This window comes from Anthonomus grandis, chromosome 13 (assembly GCF_022605725.1).
Source record: "Anthonomus grandis grandis chromosome 13, icAntGran1.3, whole genome shotgun sequence".
Taxonomy (NCBI): Eukaryota; Metazoa; Arthropoda; class Insecta; order Coleoptera; family Curculionidae; genus Anthonomus; species Anthonomus grandis.
In genome coordinates, this window is record NC_065558.1 from 19,927,784 (window position 1) to 19,948,810 (window position 21,027).

A 21,027-nucleotide genomic window follows, 5' to 3' on the forward strand; every position below is an offset into this window, starting at 1 on the left:
TTATTCTAGTTACAACTGCCAAGTTTGAAATTGCTAACTTGAGTTTTCGCAGTACAGAATCTTTGACAGCTTGTCAAAGATTTTGAAACAATACGATTGTTTAATACTTTTAGCGCTAATTTTTAAAGGTTCTTGATTTACAAAACAAAAACGCTTGCACCCGTTGATTTCTGATTTTAGAAAAATTATATTTTTGTTAATAACTATCAAAAATCAGTCAACAACAATCCGACTTTATCTTCAGTAAACAAGTTGATGTGAATTAGTTATTTATGTGCTTTTCTTTCGATTCGATAAAAATGGTTTATTCTATTGCGGAGAGAGTGGAAATTATTGAATTATACTTTATAAACAATCAATGTGCAAGGCAACGGCACTTTTTTTAACGGCAAGATAAACACGTACATCATGGTTAGTGGCAAAATTTCGGAAAACTGGGTGGCAAATAAAAAACGGAATATTGAAAATCCAGTGAAAAATGAAGTCGGTGTTCTCGGTGAAGTTAGTATGAACTGTACATTAAGTACCAAAAAAATTTTCTCATGTAACGGGAGTCTCGCGGACCACTGTACAGAGAATTCTAAAACATAATAAATGGCACTCATATAAGATTCAACATCTTCAAGAATTAAATGAAGATGATAACGACCGCCGTTTACAGTTTTGTGAAATAATGTTCGAACTACTTTCAAATAATCCCAATCTTTTAAATGTTTGTTTCTCAGATGAATGTTCATTTTTTTTCAATGGCACTATCAATCGTCATAATTGTTGGTACTGGTCCGACACGAATCCAAGGATCTACCATGAGGTTCATACTCAACACCCTCAAAAATTAAACATATCACACAATTGGACTATTTTTCTTACCGGGAAATTTAAATGGAGATACGTAGAGTCCATAAAATGAGAGAATATGCCGGTGACGTCAGACTTCGCGCATCTAAGCTGGCTATCGTTAAGCGTAAAAGCGTAGAATTCTAGCAGATAGTTTATGACTAAACAATCAGTGCCGGGGGTGTATTGTGTTAAAATATTATTAAATAAATGGGGTTTAAAATACTGTTAAATAAATTTAAACTTTTCTTTGCTTTATTTATGCGTATGTGGATATAAGTGTTAGCTTTACATACATATATTACTTTAGATACTCAAAATAACGTTTACGATACGTGTTAAAGAAATACATATGTTTTTTTTTATACTCATGATGATACGAACATTATTTGATATTCATTAATGTAATCATCATTTAAGATTATGTCCTTTGAAATACTTTTGTTTAAAAATCAGTTGAAATCTTAAAATATAAAAAAAAAATTTAAAACAAAAATTAATTTTTAAAATATGTTTTAAAACATCTATTTCTTTTCTTTCTTCAGCTATTAAAGATATTAAAAATAAAACTCCACATAAGGGTATATAAATTTTACTGCTCATAAAAACACTACATAATATTATTACGGTATATAATACATATTCATATTATTAAATTAGTCACTATCTGACAAAATGTCCACATTGCTGATAATTGATTCGTCGGAACTCGTTTCCAAATCTTCATCTGATGAGCCAGTGTTTACCGTAAATTTTAGGGAATCTAAAGTTTCATCAAAAAGATTATGATCTTTTATATATTTGTCTTCAATTTTGTCGACACGGTCACAAATGCTTCTCCAATCATCGACAGATACTTCTGCAAATTTTTGCCTCGTCAAAGCTTCTACATCTGCTAACTTAAAAGTTGTGTTCCTGCTTGCTACCCAGTTTTTAACAGTGGCCCAGATTTTTTCAATGGGGTTCAATTCTGGGTGGTATGGAGGCAAACGCAAAGTTGAGTGTCCGTGACTTTCCATTAGTTCGTCAAGTTTGCACTTTATCGGATAAAATCTTTTATTTTGAAGAACTATTTCATAAAGTTCCGTTTTTGTCATTTTCTCGTCATGTTCTAAATTATGCTCCTTAAGCCAATCAATTATGAGTTGTTTCTTACTTCCTGAGGTAACATTCTTTTTTACTTGTACATTATGGTATGATGCATTGTCCAAAACTAAGACCGAATTTGGTGGCAAATTCGGAAGTAATTGGGTTTCCACCCATTTCATGAAATTTTCATGATTCATGTCGTCATGGTAATCGCCACTTTTAGAACCTGAAATGTTATAAGTAAGAAATTAATAAGCACAGAATATATATTTTTTATATCTTACCTGAGCGGAATATAAGTAGACCGTCTTTAACAAAACCATTTTTTCCTCCAGCATGAACGATGATTAATCGCTGTCCTTTTGAAATGGGTTTTCGTATACCGCTTAGGCTTTCGTCAAACCAACCTTTGTCAGAAGTATGACTACTGTGTATATAGGTTTCGTCAGTATACACTATATTTCTACCTTGATTTTTAAATTCGGTAATTTGTTTTAAGTATTTTATTCTCTTCAAACGTATGTCATATGATTCCATCAAGGCCTTTCTATTATCATCTGTCTTCTTCCATCTAAAAAACAATGTTTAGAAGTTAGAAATTTATATACATATTAACATCTAACAGGTACATATAATTTTAAAAAACTCATAACCCTAAAAATAAAATTCAAGATAAATAAGGAGATTCAATTCAAGATAAATAAACATTAAGGAGAAGAATATAATAATATGTCCAATTAAGAGGAAAGAGTGGATTAACCAGGGTCATACCTTTTTTTATCTTACAGGTAACATGCTTATGCATCCTACAGGTGTGTATTTATAAATAAATAAAATTAAAAAAGGGTTTGTAACAGGTAGTCAGGAAATTGTAATAGCTATATTATGGGTAGCGCAATTTAGAATTTGAACTTAATTTAAATATTTTTTTAATTTTCTATGTTTTAAGTTTATATGAATGAAAATATCATATGCATATCTTTTCAGTGTTCTTTTTAGTATTTTTTCTACGCTAAGACTAGATAAAAATTGTAATATTACAAACGAATGCAAAATATAAATATGGTTGAACCATACATACCTAAATCCAATGCTCTTTAGTAGTTTTGCTAAGGATGGTATACTCATAGGCTCATGAATAACAGATCGGTCAATGATCTTTTGTAGGATTACTGCTAATAAAAAATAGGATTAAAATTAAAAAAGCACAATAAAGGTAAATACGTACACTTGAGAGTAGGCCTTCTTTTTTCCACTATATAAAAATCATTAACTATGCTCCTAATTTCTTTAAGTTGCGTCGAAGTAATGTCAAGTATACGTGATTTCCTGGGCCTCTTTTTTCTTGGACTGCTGAATGAACAAGAGGGGTTATTTTTTATATTGGCCGACTCCTTCAATATTTTTTGGTAGGTAACTTTCGACATTTTTGTAGCAGCCAACGTACGTTCTCTGGAAATAATATAGGATGTATAAATTATATGAATATTAATATTGTGATTTTTAAACGTAATCGGAAAATCTCTAAGACGTAACATAAAATTTATTTATATACATATGTATGTATACAGTGCTTTTCTTTGAAGTCCCCCCCCCCCATTTATTTTTTGAACAGGTCAAAAAAAATTTTTGAAACTTGGCATAAGTAAATTGGTCTATAGATACTATTTTTCACTGTAAACTAGGTAGTTATAAATTCCAAGATGGCGGCTGGGCGACATCTTGAGAAAAAAATTTAAATAGAAAGGGGGGTCGTGTGGTACCTCATTTTAAAGGTCTCAATGAGTACTTTATAACCCTGAAATATTAGACCCATATCTTAACCCGTTTCAAAATGGCGGCCTAATAAAAAAGTATTTTTTTTTATTTTAACGTTTTACATTTTTATGATTTTTGAATAGGTAAAAATCAGTGTACGAAAATAAATGCGTCACTATTTTATTTTGACATAAAAACGACAGTTCTAAATGTCAAAATAACACATAAGCGCCATGATAAGACAATATGAATAAAATCAAAAAACTTCAAAAATAAAGTTAATGTAAATTCTTTGTTTCTTTGGAGTTGCACTTTTGGTTTATTAATTTGCACTGTAAGATACCTTTTAAAAAAACTACTACATTTTCTTACCTTTAATACGTTAGTAGTAACAAACACACACAAAATAATAGTCTTTAAATTAAAACACACCAAAATTGGAAGAAAAAAGTAGGTAAACACAAATTAAACTGAATTTACACGCACACTCTACACTCTCAACGCGTTCCCAAGTGCGACGACACTGACTTATTGCGAAACACCATCGAACTTCCAAGGGTACTGTGATGAATAAAGCGGAGAGGTATAACTATTATAACGACTTTATCTTTTTCCTTGTGAAAGAGAGAGATGCATGTATTCACGGTCAAGTAAACCTAATCAGGGAAATATGGGGCCTCCCCTTTATTGATTTTTTGGTTTAAAGTGGGTTTGTGCGCATTTTACGTCACCGGCATATTCTCTCATTTTATGGACTCTACTTAGACCTTTTGGAGAATGCCGTTAACCCAGCATTGATTGAGAATATGGAAAACGACCAACACTACCGTGAAGAAAATGCGATATTTTAGCAAGACTCTCTGAATTTCAGAAGTCCTCCCCACATCTTGCCGTACTAGTTAGTAAGCAAGTCATGCATTACTAACTAGTACGGCAGTTTTCTGGTACATGGATTGGGAGAAGTAGGTACTATCGAATGGCCCGCGAAATCACATGATTTATCTCCTCTTGATTTTAGATCCTCTTTTTGTGGGAACATCTGAAATCGACAATTTATGTTACCTAACCTGAATTCATGAATGTCAACAAATAACACCCGATATTCTTTACAATGTCCGGGAACAGTTACTGTACTATTGTATGGAGGTAAACGGCGGACATTTTTCACATTTAATAAGATATTGCGTAAGTACTAATCAATAAAATTAAATTAGATTTTTCTGGAACCCGCAGCTCAAACTTAAAAAACAAAGCGCTATTGTAAAGAAAATTAAACGGCCTTTCAAAATATGTATTACAACACACTCCTTCCCATTTAAAAAATAAGGGCGAATGTCGCTCCCGCTAAGGGGTTGAAGTTGTGGGGTTAAAAATTTAAACAAAACATCGTTTTCCTAAAATCAAAAATTGACGGGTGCGAGCGTTTTTTAAAATTTTCAGTTTCGTGTTTGTGACCCAATATCTTCAATATTGCAGAGGGTTGTTGGGTGGGGTCAGAAATAAAACAGAAACCTGTTTACCTAAATGTCGACGTTTCGACTCATATTAAGTCATCCTCAGGACACTGAAATGGATTCAAGTAATCACAGAGATAAAACAAAGTAATTTCAAGTACAAAAAAAAACTATTAAAATAAATGTTCTTTACGTGTACAAAAATTAAAACAACAAAAAACAAAAACCACGACACAGTTAAAATTACATTCAGGTACCGTTAAAAAAATGTTTATAAAAAAAAATATAAAATTAATTTTTTATACATTACACCTCTTACCTAAGTCTAGGTTTCTTTAGTTATAATTAAAACACATTTATAATAGGAGCGTAGAATTATTTTTAATATGGGTTAAATTGTAGGTGTTATTGTGGGCAAACTAGAATTAACAATAAGCCAAGAAACAAATGTTTTTATTCTTCCGAGCGTTTACTTATTAAATTTTTATGATTCAATGTTATGTTGATAAGTTAAGGATTAGTAGATAAGGAAGATGTATGTACCTATACGTTCAAAACCAGAAACTTAATTTTTTCATACACTGTGAGATCTAAATTTGGGACATACACTCTTTGACAAAAATAAAATTTTGTGTTTTAGTTTTATCTTTTTGGTAATAAATTAATTAAATTATAGTAACTTGCACTCAGATCATCGGTGTCTTGTTTTTTGTTAATACTTTCTTTGTACTTTTTTATATTAACCATTTCTAGTAAAATTCTTTTTTTATAATTTCTGTGATTACTTGAATCCATTTCAGTGTCCTGAGGATGACTTAATATAAGTCGAAACGTCGACATTTAGGTAAACAGGTTTCTGTTTTATTTCTGACCCCACCCAACAACCCTCCGCAATGTTTTTTAAAATTCTTTAAAAAGAGGCCCCAAACCTTGCTGGATATTTTCGATGGTCGAAAACGTATACAGGGTGTCCCGTAAATAGTGGTCCAAATGAAAACTCCTAATAGATTGGATTCTTTTCAATCAGAATAATCCAACATAGCTCTAACGAAAGTGTTACGGTTTTCGAGATATTTTGATTTTTGCGAAATTTTAAGAAATACCTACCTGTAATCAGTTTTTTTATGGTGTGTCACTAAATGAAAAAAAAATCACAATTTCTTCGGTCGGATATTATTTGCCGATAGATGCGCTTTATGATGCGTATTAAAATTTTTCAGTTATGCAAATATTTTTCACAGGAAAAATTTTTGAAATTGCAATATCGGATTTTTTTTTCTTTTCAAAAAGTTTGAAGTCCTATGACGCAATAAAATAATAATAGAATCTTGGTGCCCATTAGCGTAAAAACTTATTTATTCCATGCCGTATTAAAGACAAAAACTTTTTCAATTTTCTGTTAACCTAAAAAAAAAACATGGTTGTTTTAATGCCGAAAGAACTATTTTGTGAAAAAAAATCGTTTTTTTTTCGATGCAAATTAATTCGGTTTATTTGTGTTTTGCAATTTTACAAAAAAGGTGTTCAAAATGGCCACCACCTAGTAGCTATCAACGCCCTACACCTTCTTATGTAGGATCGCTTAATCCGTTGAGCGTGGCCAGCTCTATTTATCTCTTGAGCAGCAGTTTGGATGCGCTCGCGCAGATTTTCAATGTTTTGTATGGGTCTCCTGGATACAATTTCTTTGAGGCATCCCCAGGTAAAAAAATCAAGAGGATTTAGGTCAGGTGACCGTGGGGGCCACAGTATAGGTCCTAGACGTCCGATCCATCGGTTAGGGTAGGATTAATTTAAAAAATTTCTAACTTGCACACCGTAGTGCGCAGGACATCCGTCGTGTTGCAGCCACATATTTCTGCGAATGTCTAAAGGAACATTTTCCAAAAGGATGGGGAGAATATTTTGCAAAAAATGGAGATAATATTCAGCATTGAGATTTTGCGGCAACTCAAACGGTCCTATAATTTCACCATTAATAATCCCTGTCTACAAATTGATTTTAAATTGGTATTGCGATTTATATTCTCTATTAATATGTGGATTCTCAGGACGTTGGATGGCGCCACGAGTACAACAGCCAAGCCCGTACATAGGCAGTTGCCCATCTAATAACTTACTTATATTATATGCATTATATGCATTTATTATTTTTATGTTAGTTTTTGACAACTTTAGTACTGTTTTATAACCTTCCTGTTAATTGTGACATTCATATGAGTTCTAAGATTAAGAATAAATTTAAGCATCTGTATATAATTGCCTTCATCTATATATAGAATTAGAGCCATTTTAGTATTTATATTTCCTACTTTGTAATTGGGATTTACCGCTAATCAACAAACTTATAAATAAATAAAACTGAATATACATGTCATGCCGCAATCGACTATGTGTATTTTTTCCGGTAATTAAGCCTCTTTATAGCTTATAATTTATAATCAAAAATATTTCTTTCTTAAGATCCACACATGCCATGTATGTGACAAACAGTTTTCACGACCGAATCACCTCAAACGACATCTGACGTCGCATTCTGAAGAGAAACCTTTTTGCTGTGAGATTTGTACAAAGAGTTTTGTACGGAAAGATCACCTTTTGCAGCATCAGAAGTTACACGAGCAGCAAGAGGATATACCATGTGACGTGTGCGGCAAGTGTTTTAATAGGGCGGACCATCTTGCAAAACATAAGGCCTCTAGACATGGTATTGGAGATAAAGTTACGGTAAGGTTTTTTTTTTTAAATTTCTGTTACGTTTTAAATGATTCCGAATTTCTACTTGCCTAGCTGTTATTCGACAAAATTGATTTGTTGCATCGATAAAAAACAAACCGTCACTATAACGATGTTTGATTAGAAAAGGGATATATTTTAAACGCAAATAAAAGTCATCTAGGATGAAAGCAAATGTTCCAAAAAACCCTTTGAATTATCGGCATATAACTCTTTATAACCGAAATATAAGATGTTTTAGCAGAAGTACAATTTTTTAATTCACCTATAACCTCTGGAACTCCGGTATTTTTCCCCATTTGGTGTAATAGTTATGGTGGCCTAAGTTACGACTACTAAAATAAAAAATCCAAGCTAATTTTTAGGATGAAATAATACCCTGTATATTTGAAACTGTTTTTTTTTTTGAATTTGGAAGAAATATTCTAGTTAAAAATGTATGATTTCATATGAAAGTTTTGGGTTGAAATAATGGGTTTGAAATTCTTAAAAGCGTAAAATACAACAAGAAGAATTGCGCATTTACTACTTCAAGTTGAGGTACCGGGTGACCCAATAAGACTGCTCCTAGGTCATATTATCTCGGGAACCGTTTGTCGTATGACTTTACTTTTACTTTAAGTAAAAAAAATTATGAGGTAAATCGGTCATAAAAAATCGCTGGAAAATACTGTTCTAAAAATGACCACCAGAGTGCGTAACTGCCATCTTAAATATTAAAATTGCATTTCCTTTAATTTTCGCATAACTAAAAAAAATTTCGTTTTTTCACATTTTTAAACAGAGCCAGTTTATCTATCATTTTCGTAAAAAAAATTCAGTTATTTCAAAAATAAAGATGGTGGTGGTAAATCATTAAGTCCCCTTAAAACAACTAGGTAACTCGAAATTTCACGATTTTGAGTTATCTACTTTTTCCTTTATAACCTTTTACCCCTTTTTTAATGCTACAACTAGGTAAGTTCAACCCCAATCCAATTTACGGGAATCCAGTGACAAAAACTAGTTATGTTCACAGTTAAAAAAAATAACTGCTGCTTAAAGTAGCTACCTTGAATTATCTAATTGTGCACCTGCGATTACAAAAATTTGTAAGGCAACAAGTGTTTAATTTAAGTTACCTAGTTGTGCGCCCGGCTAACTTGACTTATTCGCTACCCCTTACAGATACCTATGTTTCGAGATACCTATGTTTGCAGTAAATGTCGAGTGTGACATTATTAAGTATGTTCCTCCAGTTTTTGTATTATTTTTTGTGAAAGAAAGGCGAAAAAAAGCAAAAATGTCTACAAGAGCCAAATACATATTAACTTTAGCACGTAGCCAGTTGACTGAAAATAAAGGTGAGTGAATTTAAATGCAATTAATAAAGAAAATATTGTGGAAACAATAAGACTGCTTATTTATAGGTTAGGTATTTATCAATTAATAATTTTCTCAAATTTAAATTAAAAATAATGTCCGCTGGTATTATTGCGAAATCTATCCTAATCTTTAATAATTGTTATAGGAGTATTTTTAAAATAATTTTTAGTGTCAGATATAGAGACAGTCAATGATGATGATGACATGACCTGATAATGAGATAAATACTCGCATAAAATATACGACGGAAGGAAAGAATAAAGCGGAACAACCTACAAGTAATTGTTATTTAAGTTTATTTTATAAAATATTTTTGTATTATTATTGGGCAAGAGCCTTGTAAATACGTAGACTGATAAATACCTTTTATTTTTTTAAAAGTTCCTTTTTTACTTCATGTGATGATACTACTGTGGCATTTCAAGAATTTACTGTTGGAAATGAAAGTTTAAACGATGAGAAAAGTTTTTAAAATCTATTTTTTCTAGTGTTATTCATTTCTAATGTTTACAGTTGAAAATATTGAGCCGGTTCCGGGCACTTCAAAACAGCATTTATATGACTTAAATTGAGACTTTGAGCCATATTCTCCTGAACACTCGGAATATAATCCAGAGTCTGAAAATTCTTCTAGCAGTGATTTGGATTCCCAAGTTGGCACATTACAAAGAAACAATATTGAATTACACGATATGGAGGAGTTGTCGGTTAGGACAGATAAGTCGAGAAAAAGGAAAAGAAATGAACAAAATTGGAAAAGGGCGAGGCATACATATCATCAAGAGGCAAACACGTTCCGGGGGTAGCAATGAAAGATCGGTGTTTAGCTACCTTCAAAAGACAATGCAGTGAAGTTTTTTCTTATGGTGAACGATTGTCGTTTTTTCGGAGATATTATCACTTAGAATCATACGAAAGAAAGCGGGACTTTATTCACGGTCATACAGAAAAAAATGGCATACGAAAGAACAGTCCAGACGACAAAACACCATTTTTTTCTTTTTGCCAAAAAATTCTAACCGGATTCAGGTTTGCAAAACGATGTTTATCAATACCCTAGGAATTAGAAAGGGACTTGTGGATGTTGCGATGAAAGCGAGAACTGAACAAAACACAAGTTTGGAAGACAAGCGCGGAAAATTAAAAAAAAAAGGTTACGACTCCTGAAATAATGAATAGTGTTAAAAGTCATATTGAGAAGTTTCCAGTAGTCGGCTCACACTATTGTCGTTCAAAAACGCAACGTAAATATTTGGCCTCTGACTTAACCATAACAATTATGTACTCTCTTTAAAAAAAAGAATGCAATGAAAAAAAACAAACACCAGCTAGCTCTGCCATTTATAGAAAGGTGTTCTCAGAGGAGTATAACCTTGGTTTTTATCGACCTCCAAAAGATCAGTGTCGGATCTGTATGGCCTACAATTCTCCTTAAAGTGATAAACCATCTATGCAAATTGAGTATTAGGCTCATATAGCAGCTAAGGATAGAGCGCGCGATGAAAAGCGATCAAGCAGTTGGCGGAAAATTAAAACGGAAAACTCATAAGTTTCAATTTTGATTTGCAACAAGTGCTTCTGGTGCCAAATGATCCAACTAATAATGCTTTATTTTATAAGCAAAGGTTTAAAGTATTTAACTTTACCATTTATAATACTGTCTCCAAACAAGGTGATTGCTTTATGTGGACAGAAGTTGAAGGCAAACGAGGTAGCTGTGAGATTGCGACCTGTTTATATAAATATTTTGAATCTTTGCCAGAAACTACAAATCAGGTTCAGTGTTTTAGTGACAGATGTGGTGGATAAAATTTTAACAAATTTGTATCTGGCATGTGCTTAACAGCCGTTTAAAATATTGCACATTTAGAAACGATTGAACTCAACTTCTTAGTGTCGGGAAATGGAATGCGATTCCATGCACTCTGCCATTTCAACAGAATTTAAAAGAGTAGGCAAAACTTATTTACCACAAGACTGGAAAACAATAGCTACTTGTTCCCGAAGAAAGGGTGATAAACCTTACATCGTTCATGATGTTACACACGAACAAATATTTGATTGGAAAAATCATGCAGATAAAGTTTTAATTTTCAGAACCAAGGACGAAAGTGGAAAGCAAGTTGTCTGACAGAAAATGTGTTGTATGCGCTTTTCTAAATCAGAACCTTTTATATTAAAATTTAAAGAAAAATTCGATGATGAATTTAGGAGTTTAAACTGCAAAAGGAAAACAAAACCATCTATCTTTGTATAAAAGCAGAATACCTATAACTAAGGAAAAATACATTGATCTTTTGTCATTATTTAACACTAAACCTCCCGCAATTCCCATTGAAAATAAACCTTTTTTTGAAAACCTTCCATTTAAGCAAACAGTAGAAGTTGTACCTGAATCAGATTTAAGTGACAGTCAGTGACGAAGTATAGTATTTAAGTAATCATGAGTTATGTATTTGGTTTTTTTTTACATTTGACAGAAATGTAAGTATTAATAAAAGTATTTTTGATATTAAAACTTGTTCTTACTGCTCAGTCAACAACTAGATATTTGCTTTCTTCTTTTTGATTTTTTATTGTTAAAACTAGATATCTCATTTTTTAATACCAAAAGAACTGAAAAAAAAAGCTGACAATCTCTAAAAATATTAAGTATATATATTTATTCAATGTCCATGCGGTATAATTAAAAAGAAATTCAATTCGCTATTATACAACATTTTTAATTTTTAAAAACTTTAAACTGCTCCCCTGAAAAATTACCATTTTTGAGTTACCTAGTTGTAGTATTAAGGGGACGAATTTAAAAAATGTATATACTCAGAACATTCAGGTTGCTCCAAAGGAATTTATATACAGGGCGATTGATGGTACCTTAGACGTTTACGGAGAACGGAAAATAGTTTTTTTTTTGAAAATGTGGCATCATGGGTTTTAGCTAATGATCTAACGATTAAAAATACTTTTAGCGATACAGCGTTTCTGCTTATGCCAAAAAATAGTAGCAACTTTATTATTTTAAATGGAATACGCTGTATATTATTTTAATTTCCGATCCGCTATCACTTTATTATTGTTATTGTCACTATTATTGTCTTTGTATAAGTTGTTCCTATACCTATTTTTAGTTTTCAAAAAACTAATTATTTTCTTAATTTTTTGACCAAAACATAGCTTCAAATAAATTTTTCTTACTACGGCTACCTGTATACAGGGTGTTTAAAAAAACGTTTTTCCTCAGAAATGTTTAATAACAAAGATACAGTGTGTTAAAGTTAAGTATAATTATTTGTTTATTTATCATAACTTTTAAACTACCAGCTCAATTGTAATTAAATTTCATGCAGGTTATTGTAGTAGATTGTCAACTACTGATAAAGCCAATTTTTTTAAAAATTGCCAGTGGCGTAACATACGGAGGAACTTGGTTCTTCTTGTCTCAATTGGTAGTTTAAAAGTTATGATAAATAAACCAATAATTATTCTGGTGATCATTTTTAGAGCTTGATAATATTTTCCATCGATTCTTCATGACTGATTTACCCAATAATTTTTTTTACATCTCATTCATATGAAGAACGGTTTCCGAGATATGGCCGAGGAACAGTCTTATTTGGTCACCCGGTATGTCTATTTGGCAAAAAAATTACAAAAAACTGAGAATTAAGTTCAAAAACGTATTAACTATTGAGACTGTATTTAATGAAATACTGACCAAACAATCACAACTACTCAAGATGTCTCAAAAAATCTCTTGAAACAATTTGGTTTACCATTTCGAAAAACCTATACATTATCGAATTATTTCGCAATTCATTACAAGCATTGTCTATTTATCGAAAAAGCTGCTCCACCTGACTCATAATATGTATATACGCTATAAACTTTGAATTTTAGATGTCTCCAAAGATAATAGTCGAGAGGATTAAAATCAAACAATCGCGAAGGCCATTGGTTAAGACTGTCTCTGCCACATATTTCTTTCTTTCCACATATTTGGAAAATTATCGTTCGAGAAGTTACAGTTTATCTGAAATGTGAAAGAGCACATGTTGAAATGTTGTCCTGTATGAATTCCTACAATGTTTATTCCTACCTAAATAGCAAAATTGGTGAAACATGTGAAATAAAATTTAAATAAATTTTGTCAGTTGGTCTGTTTGAAAACATGTCAGGTCCAACAAGCTTATTGTCATAGACTATACTGTCACTATACGTTAACGAAAAAATTATGCTGGGAATGAGATATTGGATTTTCGGATGCCCAAAAATACATGTTTCTGAAAATGGAACACTCAGTCTCTTGCAAACTGAGCTTCATCCAGCAAAACAGCGACGTTTCTTTCGAATAGTTCGACGATTCTTTAATTTGGAATGATATTCATTCGTCGAATTTTGTCACCGGCTTCTCTGAACTTGCTGGATGTGATATGGCTGGCTAACAGCTATATTTCTTAAACATCGCCAAAAGCTAAAATGGGCCACATCTAAGCGGTTACTCACTCTTCTAATGCTGATTTCTGGATTGCTATTAATTTAACGTATCTAAAAACATTTGAAAATGTTTTAAGTTGGGGAATCTTCTGTTCTTCTAGGAAATCTGCTTTTATATTCAATTTTTACAATACGAAAACTATCATTACAAAACTCCTACACAAAACTTTTGTTGGCATACTTTTAATTGGATTGTTGCTGTGGAATTTTTATTTGATTCAAAATGGTACAATTTGAAATTAATTGACTAATAAACTTTCTGGAAAATGTCGAAAGTTTCATGTTTATTTATTTAATAAATAATTGTGCAAACTAAAACAAAAGACAATTAAAAATGCTACATTTCGAAGTCTGATTTTTAAACGAAACTAGTAAGGAATAGCATCAAGATGTCTTCCAGAAATATTGATAGTAACTGAAACCTAAAATTTCTTCATTAAAATGTTATGTTCAAGAGTAAATATTACATTGTCAATTTGAGAAAATTTAGTAAAAAAAAATTATATTTAATTAATTCGTTAATAAAAGAAAATGTTTATATTTCAAATATAGAGGGCAAGTTTTCAGATTATTTTACACTGAAAATTATATCAAAGCCTAGCCAGGATTTTTTAATTTTGCTAGTCCTAGGTTCCACGTAGGCCACCATAAGTAAGTACCTCTAATGTAAAAAAAAGAAGCATTTCCACTCCGTATTTTCGGTTGAAAAGGGGCATAGATCCGTACAAATACAAAATGTTTATTCATATTATTTAACAGTTTTACACCAAAAATTAGTCCCCAACATTATAGGTAACATTATTCATGTATATTGTAAAAACATATTTAAATGGCAAAGATCTAATGTGGAATGGAAATTTATTACAAACATGGGCCTATAAATTATGTATAACTTCTGGTTTGGTTATAACTATTTGATTTAAATGTCATACATGCATTTATATATCATGTCTAAATTTAGTAGGAATGGTACTTTGCTGAATGACTAAATAAAACTGAGAAGCTGAGGGGAAATTACCGGGAGTGTAGTTTTTTCCCGCGATCTTCTTCATACATTGATAATTTTGTTGTAATCATTTAACACTCAAACGCCTTTAAATAATTAAATGATTTAAAACCTCAACACGATGAACTATATTAATTAAGTTTTTTATAAAATATAAAATAATTTCGGTTGTCACAGTTACTTTATTTAAATATAGGTAATATTTCAATATACTGTGTAAGAGATCCATGAAGTGCCTATTGATCAATAGGTGTATAAGAAAAGATGTTTATTTAATTGTACATAAAAATATACCCAGGGTGTTTCAAATTCGACCCTCAACATGGGGCTCTCGGAACCTATAAGAGAATAATTTATAATAATTTAAAATAATTTGTATTTTTTCATTGAGACTTTTTTGTGCCACACGATGGTGTTTTCATATTTTTAATGCGACGTTTCGTCTTTTGCCAACCATCATCAACTTTGTTTTTTCTTATGGTCGCCATATTGGATTTTTGCATTTTTGAAATCTTTACAAAATTACCTTTTCAACGATATACCTCGCGTTATATTTATTTATTTAAAAACTCGAATTTTTGGTAAAAACTAAATTTGCCACAGTAGGCTGTAATAAACTGACAAGACAATATTTAAATTGTCATAGATATCGTATAATCAAAAGATGCTCGACGTGAGTAGTTGTTGTAAATGTCATCGTGGGTTTTCATCAAACTCGAGTTCAGTTGAGTGTAGTTTGGGTAATTCTTGGTTCCATAGGGGCTGTACCGGCCTTTCCGCTTAGAGTTTTCTATTATCTATATAAGTCTATTATAGTAAATCGCATTACTTGGGTATGGTACACATTTACGCATTATGAATTTTTGGACTCTAAATAATTACATATTTAAATAATAATATTGATACAAAACTTTTTTATTTTTCGATATTTATTTTTATTTGGAACACATTTTATAAATAAACCAAAACTAACTAATATTTCTTTATTGATAATATGGAATAAAAAATTATTAATACTTTGTAAGCGCACCGTCGTATATCAAAAACAGCTTGCAAACCTCGTGGCATACTTAAAATTAAGAACATAGACTACATCAACCGATGGGATCATAACATTGTTCAGGATATTGCAATATCCTAAGGCATTAAGCCTTTCTTGCACTATTTGACAAACGCGTGGTCCTCTAAAACTAATCCAGGCCCAAACGTTTATACTAAAATGTCCACTTTGATTAGTCTTATGTGTATATATTTCATCATATCTGGTATTAGAAGGCCTGTAAACGCGGATTTTGCCATTATTGCACGATTGAAAGTTTTTTTCATCCGAAAATATTCCGTTTTCCATATGTTAAATACATTATTTGTTGAATTGTTTGCTGAATTTCTTATCCTACTACTACGAGCTGTATTAGCAGAACCAGGAAAATGTGTGTCTTCTTTCGCCTTTATTGCTGTTTCAAACGGACTGTTTCTTAGAAAGCCAACTAACTCTATCTTGAATCTGGTTTGAAATTGTTGGTCGACCAGAACCTGGATATCTTACAATAGCTCCATGTTCTGCAATTTTTGCCTTAGCTAAGGAAACGGTATTTTTACTAATGCCCATTTTTTTGCGACTCTTCTTATAGGAACTCCATCCATAAGACGAGTGTATATTTGCTTTTTCTTGAGGAGATAATGCAGGCATTTGGAAAAACGATTTTGTTGACACGACTGTCACAAAAATTACATTAACTTTGACAACATCAAAATATATTATTCTAATAGACCAAGAGATTTACGAGATTTTGCTGTCCCAGTTTTTTATCGGCACGATAGTACATCGTTGCCGCCATCCGATCTGTTGAGTGACCCGAATCAGGTTCAAGATCAGCAGGCATCTTTGTCGGGTCGAGTAATGTCTGGTCATCAGTCCGACTTGTTGCCGTCGCCTGCGATCGCCAACAGCGATTTCGTTACAGCCCGTAAACGTGTTTCGCAACCGTATGCTTCGAACAGTGCTCAGGATCAATTCGGTGAAACAGCTGACGACTTTTCGAGGTTAGGAGAGAAAATTGAAGATCGTCGTTTTGATCATATTAAATATTTTTAATGCTATTAATGATCAGAACACTATTTTGACTTGTCTGTTGGATGAAATTAAGGCTATTCAGACAGACGAGCTTGGCTCAGTGGTATCTGAACTTAGATCTGAGGTCCAAGACCTCAAGTATGAGTTGGATCAATTAAAATCTCAGAGGTCAAGTAAGGCTAACATGACTGCTGAGCAGACCCCTGCAGAGATTTACGAGGAAATGCACGATAAAGCTTCCATATCCAGGAATGTTATTTTTTATGATGTCCCTATGAGTAATGCCAAAGAATCCAAAGTTCCTTTAGATCACGACAAAAAGTATGAAATTGAATGCTTTCTAAGGCTAAATATTACCTGTCCAAGTTTTCAAGAATATCGTCTTGGCAAATTGAACAAAAACAAATTGAGACCTTTAAGAGTGGTTTTCCTTAATAGTGAGCTGGCATCCTCTGTTTTAAAAAAATCGTAAATCACTTGATAATTGTCAAATTAAAATAAAAGCTGACCTAACACCTATTCAAAGTAAGCAAATAAAAAATGCTTATGAAAAACTTACTTTTCCCTCACGTACAAAACAGAACCTATACATACATTATTTTAATGGCATTCTAATGTGTCCAACAAAAGAGGAATAATGTTATTAAGCAAACTCCAAAAAACTAAATATATACATTCATAATGCGGGTGGTTTGCGAACTAAAATAGCTGATCTGCGAAATGCTGTCAACAGTTGCATATATGATGTAATTCTTGTGGAGTTTTGGCTTAATGAAGATTTTCAGGACTCAAAGTTAAAGTTCACTGACTTCAATATTTTTCGTTAAAGTCGAAGTTACACAAATACGGGGAGGCAAAGGGGTGGTGGCATTTTGATTGCTGTTCGTAAAGGTTTTAAAGCCAGGTTATTACAGACCAGTGATTCAACCCTTGAACACATCTTTGTGCTTGTATCATGCAATGACAAGAACACATTTTTGCTGATGTCTACATCCCTCCTGCTTCTCCTTTATCAATTTATGAGGAATTTGCCTCTACATCCATGGTTCTTGTGAGTGTTCATACCAGTTGTGATATTCTATTGTGTGGTGATTTTAATCTGCCACATGCGGTATGGAGGAACTCTGTGAACGGACTGCGTGTTGAGACGGCTGAGTCTATATCATCTGCAAATGTGCTATGTAGTTGTTGTAACTAGCTTAATCTTTAACCCTTCAAAATCGTGTCTCTTATTTCTAGGATCCAATAGAAATAACACACACTCTCACTGACAAAATCACACAAGACACTCTCACTGGTGAGAGGTATTTGGACTTGGACTTTCTTCAAAATGATCTTATCCCCGCTATGATAACTTTGTATTCGGATTTGGAAGAACCCGACATGCACCAACGTGATCTTTTTTTTCAGCAAGGTGGAGCCCCGGCACACTATACTTTACCCGTTCGCAATTATCTAGATGAATTTTTTCCAAATCGTTTGATAGGTAGACGAGGGTTCATTGAATGGCCACCCAGATCGCCAGATTTAACTTCCCTCGATTACTTTTTATGGGGATACTTAAAAAGTAAAGTGTATGTCACTAAACCAGCGAGTTTAGAAGATTTAAAAAAGCAAATATGCCAGGAAATTAGAAATATTACTCCAGATGTCATTGACAACGTTCAAAAAAATTTTTTAAATCGCCTTTGTTTTTGCCAGGTTGTTAACGGTGCTCATTTCGAACATTCAATTTAGATAGGTATTTCTTTAATTTTTTTATCATCATGTTTCGTTCAAAATTGCTTATGTAACCACTACTCATTTGTGCCATATCCTTTGTAAAAAAATTCTTTCTGATTCTGCATTAAAAAATCGTGGTTTTCATTTAAAAAAACATATTGATGACATCTGTATATTTAATTTCCACGTAGAAAAACCCTAAACCAAATATTAAAATCGATTTTGATCGATGGGTTCGGGAATTTTTTTCAGAAACAATCCATTTAATTTTTATTCAATTTATCCGCTACTTTACGGATGCACTATATATACAGTATCGGACAGAATTACAGAGACTGTGCTATTTGTCAATACCAACCTCGTACTTTAAAATAATATTAATATTTCTTAAGCAGTGTATCACCGGCGACCAAAAGAATTTTTTTATCAACAGTTTTTTTTTGTAGCTAAGGTAATTTCGATTTAACAATTTATTGTATTCACTGAGGTACAATTACTCATATTTCATATAACAAATACCAGTGTAGATAATTAGCAATTACCATGTTTACACACGACGGTTAATGCGTATTAACGACATGCGAATCAAGATAAAATACATGTGTAGACACCCGTAAAGCGTTTTAGCGTTCCTAATTCACATTATTTTAAAACTTCCGTGTATACGCGAGAAGATACAAATTCGCATTATTTTTTTTCAGGGCTACCAACTAACAAAAATTTGAAAACCGAGACAGGGAGAAAAATATTTTACTCTGATTTTATTGTGATGTGCCTTATCGTGTTTTCGGAAAATTTAAAGAGTTATATTCTTTCATTGGATTAAAAAAGTAAAAATATACTCAATCTCCTTAACCTAACTAATTTATCAATAAATTAATTAGGTTGGCAAAAAACAATAGCTGGTTACTGTCAGTGTTAAAACCACTTTTTAAAACCGTTGTGTAAACACATGCCAAAGAGTTTTTGCTCTAATTCGCATTAACGTCACGTGTAAATTTAGTAAATGTCTCGAAAAAGACACCATTCAGTAAATTTAAAAGAAAACGCCATCTATGAAAAGAAGATGTGATCGCTAGAACGATGTTTGCAACGCGTCACCCTCAATGGAGTGCTAAGGACCGAAACAAAGTTTTGTTTAATGACGAGTCTAAGTTTGATATTTTTGGAAGCGAGGGAGCAAAGTTCGTGCATCCAGTAAATAAAAGACTTGATCCAAAATATGTTTCTGGTACCATTAAGCACGGAGGCGGCAATCTAATGGTTTGGGGTTGTTTTTCGGGTTATAGAACGGATCCAATCTACAAAGTTGACGACACTATGGATCGACTTAAGTATCGTACTATATTGGAAGATGTAATGTTGCCTAACGCCGAATGCCGCTAAGGTATACGTTTCAACACGATAACGACCCCAAACATACTGCCAAACTGGTGAAGGAATGGTTTGGTTTGAGTTGAAATTCGAGTTTTAAAATGGCCACCACAATCTCCGGACCTAAACCCAATTTAGAATCTTTGGGAGTTAATTGCGAAACAAATACGCACCTGAAATATGAGCAACACTACTCAATCATTTGACGAGCTCGAAAATGCCTGGAAATCAATAGATCCGGCTGTAATTTCCAATCTCATTGGATCGATGCCAAATATATGTCAAAAAGTTATTGAGAACAAAAGGTACTGGACGAAGTATTAGTTTAGTTTTATTATTATTCGGATTCATTCGACATCGCGGCTTACAAGTACAGCCCGTATATTTTGCTCTTACTAAAAATCTGCTCAGTTTTCAAGTTAAACGTTGGAAAAATATTAATTTTTTTGCACCATTCGATAGTGCGAAATGTGCAAAGAAATGTTGGTGCTTCTATAACATATTACTATAAAAAGAAAGACAACATCTGTAAGTAATTATTGTTTTCATTATCATCGTAAACAAGCAGCCATAGTTTTTCGATGGCGGGGATATGTGCAAACTATCTACAGCCAGCGCTCGATCCACGGCACGCATTCAGTGTGATAGCTGCAAGGCGGACCAGCATGTCGCGTGTACAGGTCTTTCTGCGGATGACCACTCGCGCCTTACGCGCATCAAAATCAAAACACTAAAAATCCTTTGCAACGGCTGTAATGAAAACTTTGATCAACTGACCGCTATGAGGGAGTCTATCGTAGCATTAAAAGTGGAGCTTTTAGACAAAATCGATAAACTGAACACTAAAATCAGCCATCTTGAGACTCAAACGAGGACTCCAAGTGCTGTTTTGGAGCCAAAAACGTTGGAAGAAGTTACCGCCGAAGCGGTTGAAAGAATAAATAGATCTAAAAACGCCTTGATTAAAGGGATTCCAGAATCTCTTGGTGACGTCACAACTCGTAAACAAAAGGATACTACGGAGGTCATGAAAACATTAACTGTCATAGATGAGCACGTAACAGCTCCAATTTCCGTTTTGAGATTGGGCCAAGTACCAAAACCCGGAGGACGCCCTC

General features: G+C 32.7%; 2 protein-coding genes across 3 annotated transcripts in view; one reads left to right on the forward strand and one right to left on the reverse strand.

The window, feature by feature from the left end:
- The window catches only part of LOC126743474 (zinc finger protein 652-B-like), a 71,154-nt gene that overhangs the window by 24,987 nt on the left and 25,140 nt on the right, over nucleotides 1-21,027 (forward strand). The window contains exon 9 of the mRNA XM_050450570.1: nucleotides 7,602-7,865. Within this exon, the coding sequence (XP_050306527.1) occupies nucleotides 7,602-7,865 (264 nt within the window). The remainder of the gene's footprint in view (nucleotides 1-7,601; nucleotides 7,866-21,027) is intronic.
- Nucleotides 1,414-3,881, reverse strand: LOC126743475 (uncharacterized). 2 transcript variants are annotated; one of them, XM_050450571.1, is made up of 4 exons: nucleotides 3,155-3,881; nucleotides 3,008-3,098; nucleotides 2,211-2,497; nucleotides 1,414-2,152 (listed from the first exon to the last, which is right to left on the reverse strand). In XM_050450571.1, exons 1-4 carry the CDS (start codon nucleotides 3,462-3,464, stop codon nucleotides 1,494-1,496), a joined length of 1,347 nt encoding a protein of 448 aa, XP_050306528.1. In that variant the 5' UTR covers nucleotides 3,465-3,881; the 3' UTR covers nucleotides 1,414-1,493. The 2 variants fall into 2 exon arrangements, with proteins under 2 accessions (XP_050306528.1, XP_050306529.1); XM_050450572.1 differs by having other exon boundaries at nucleotides 3,008-3,881.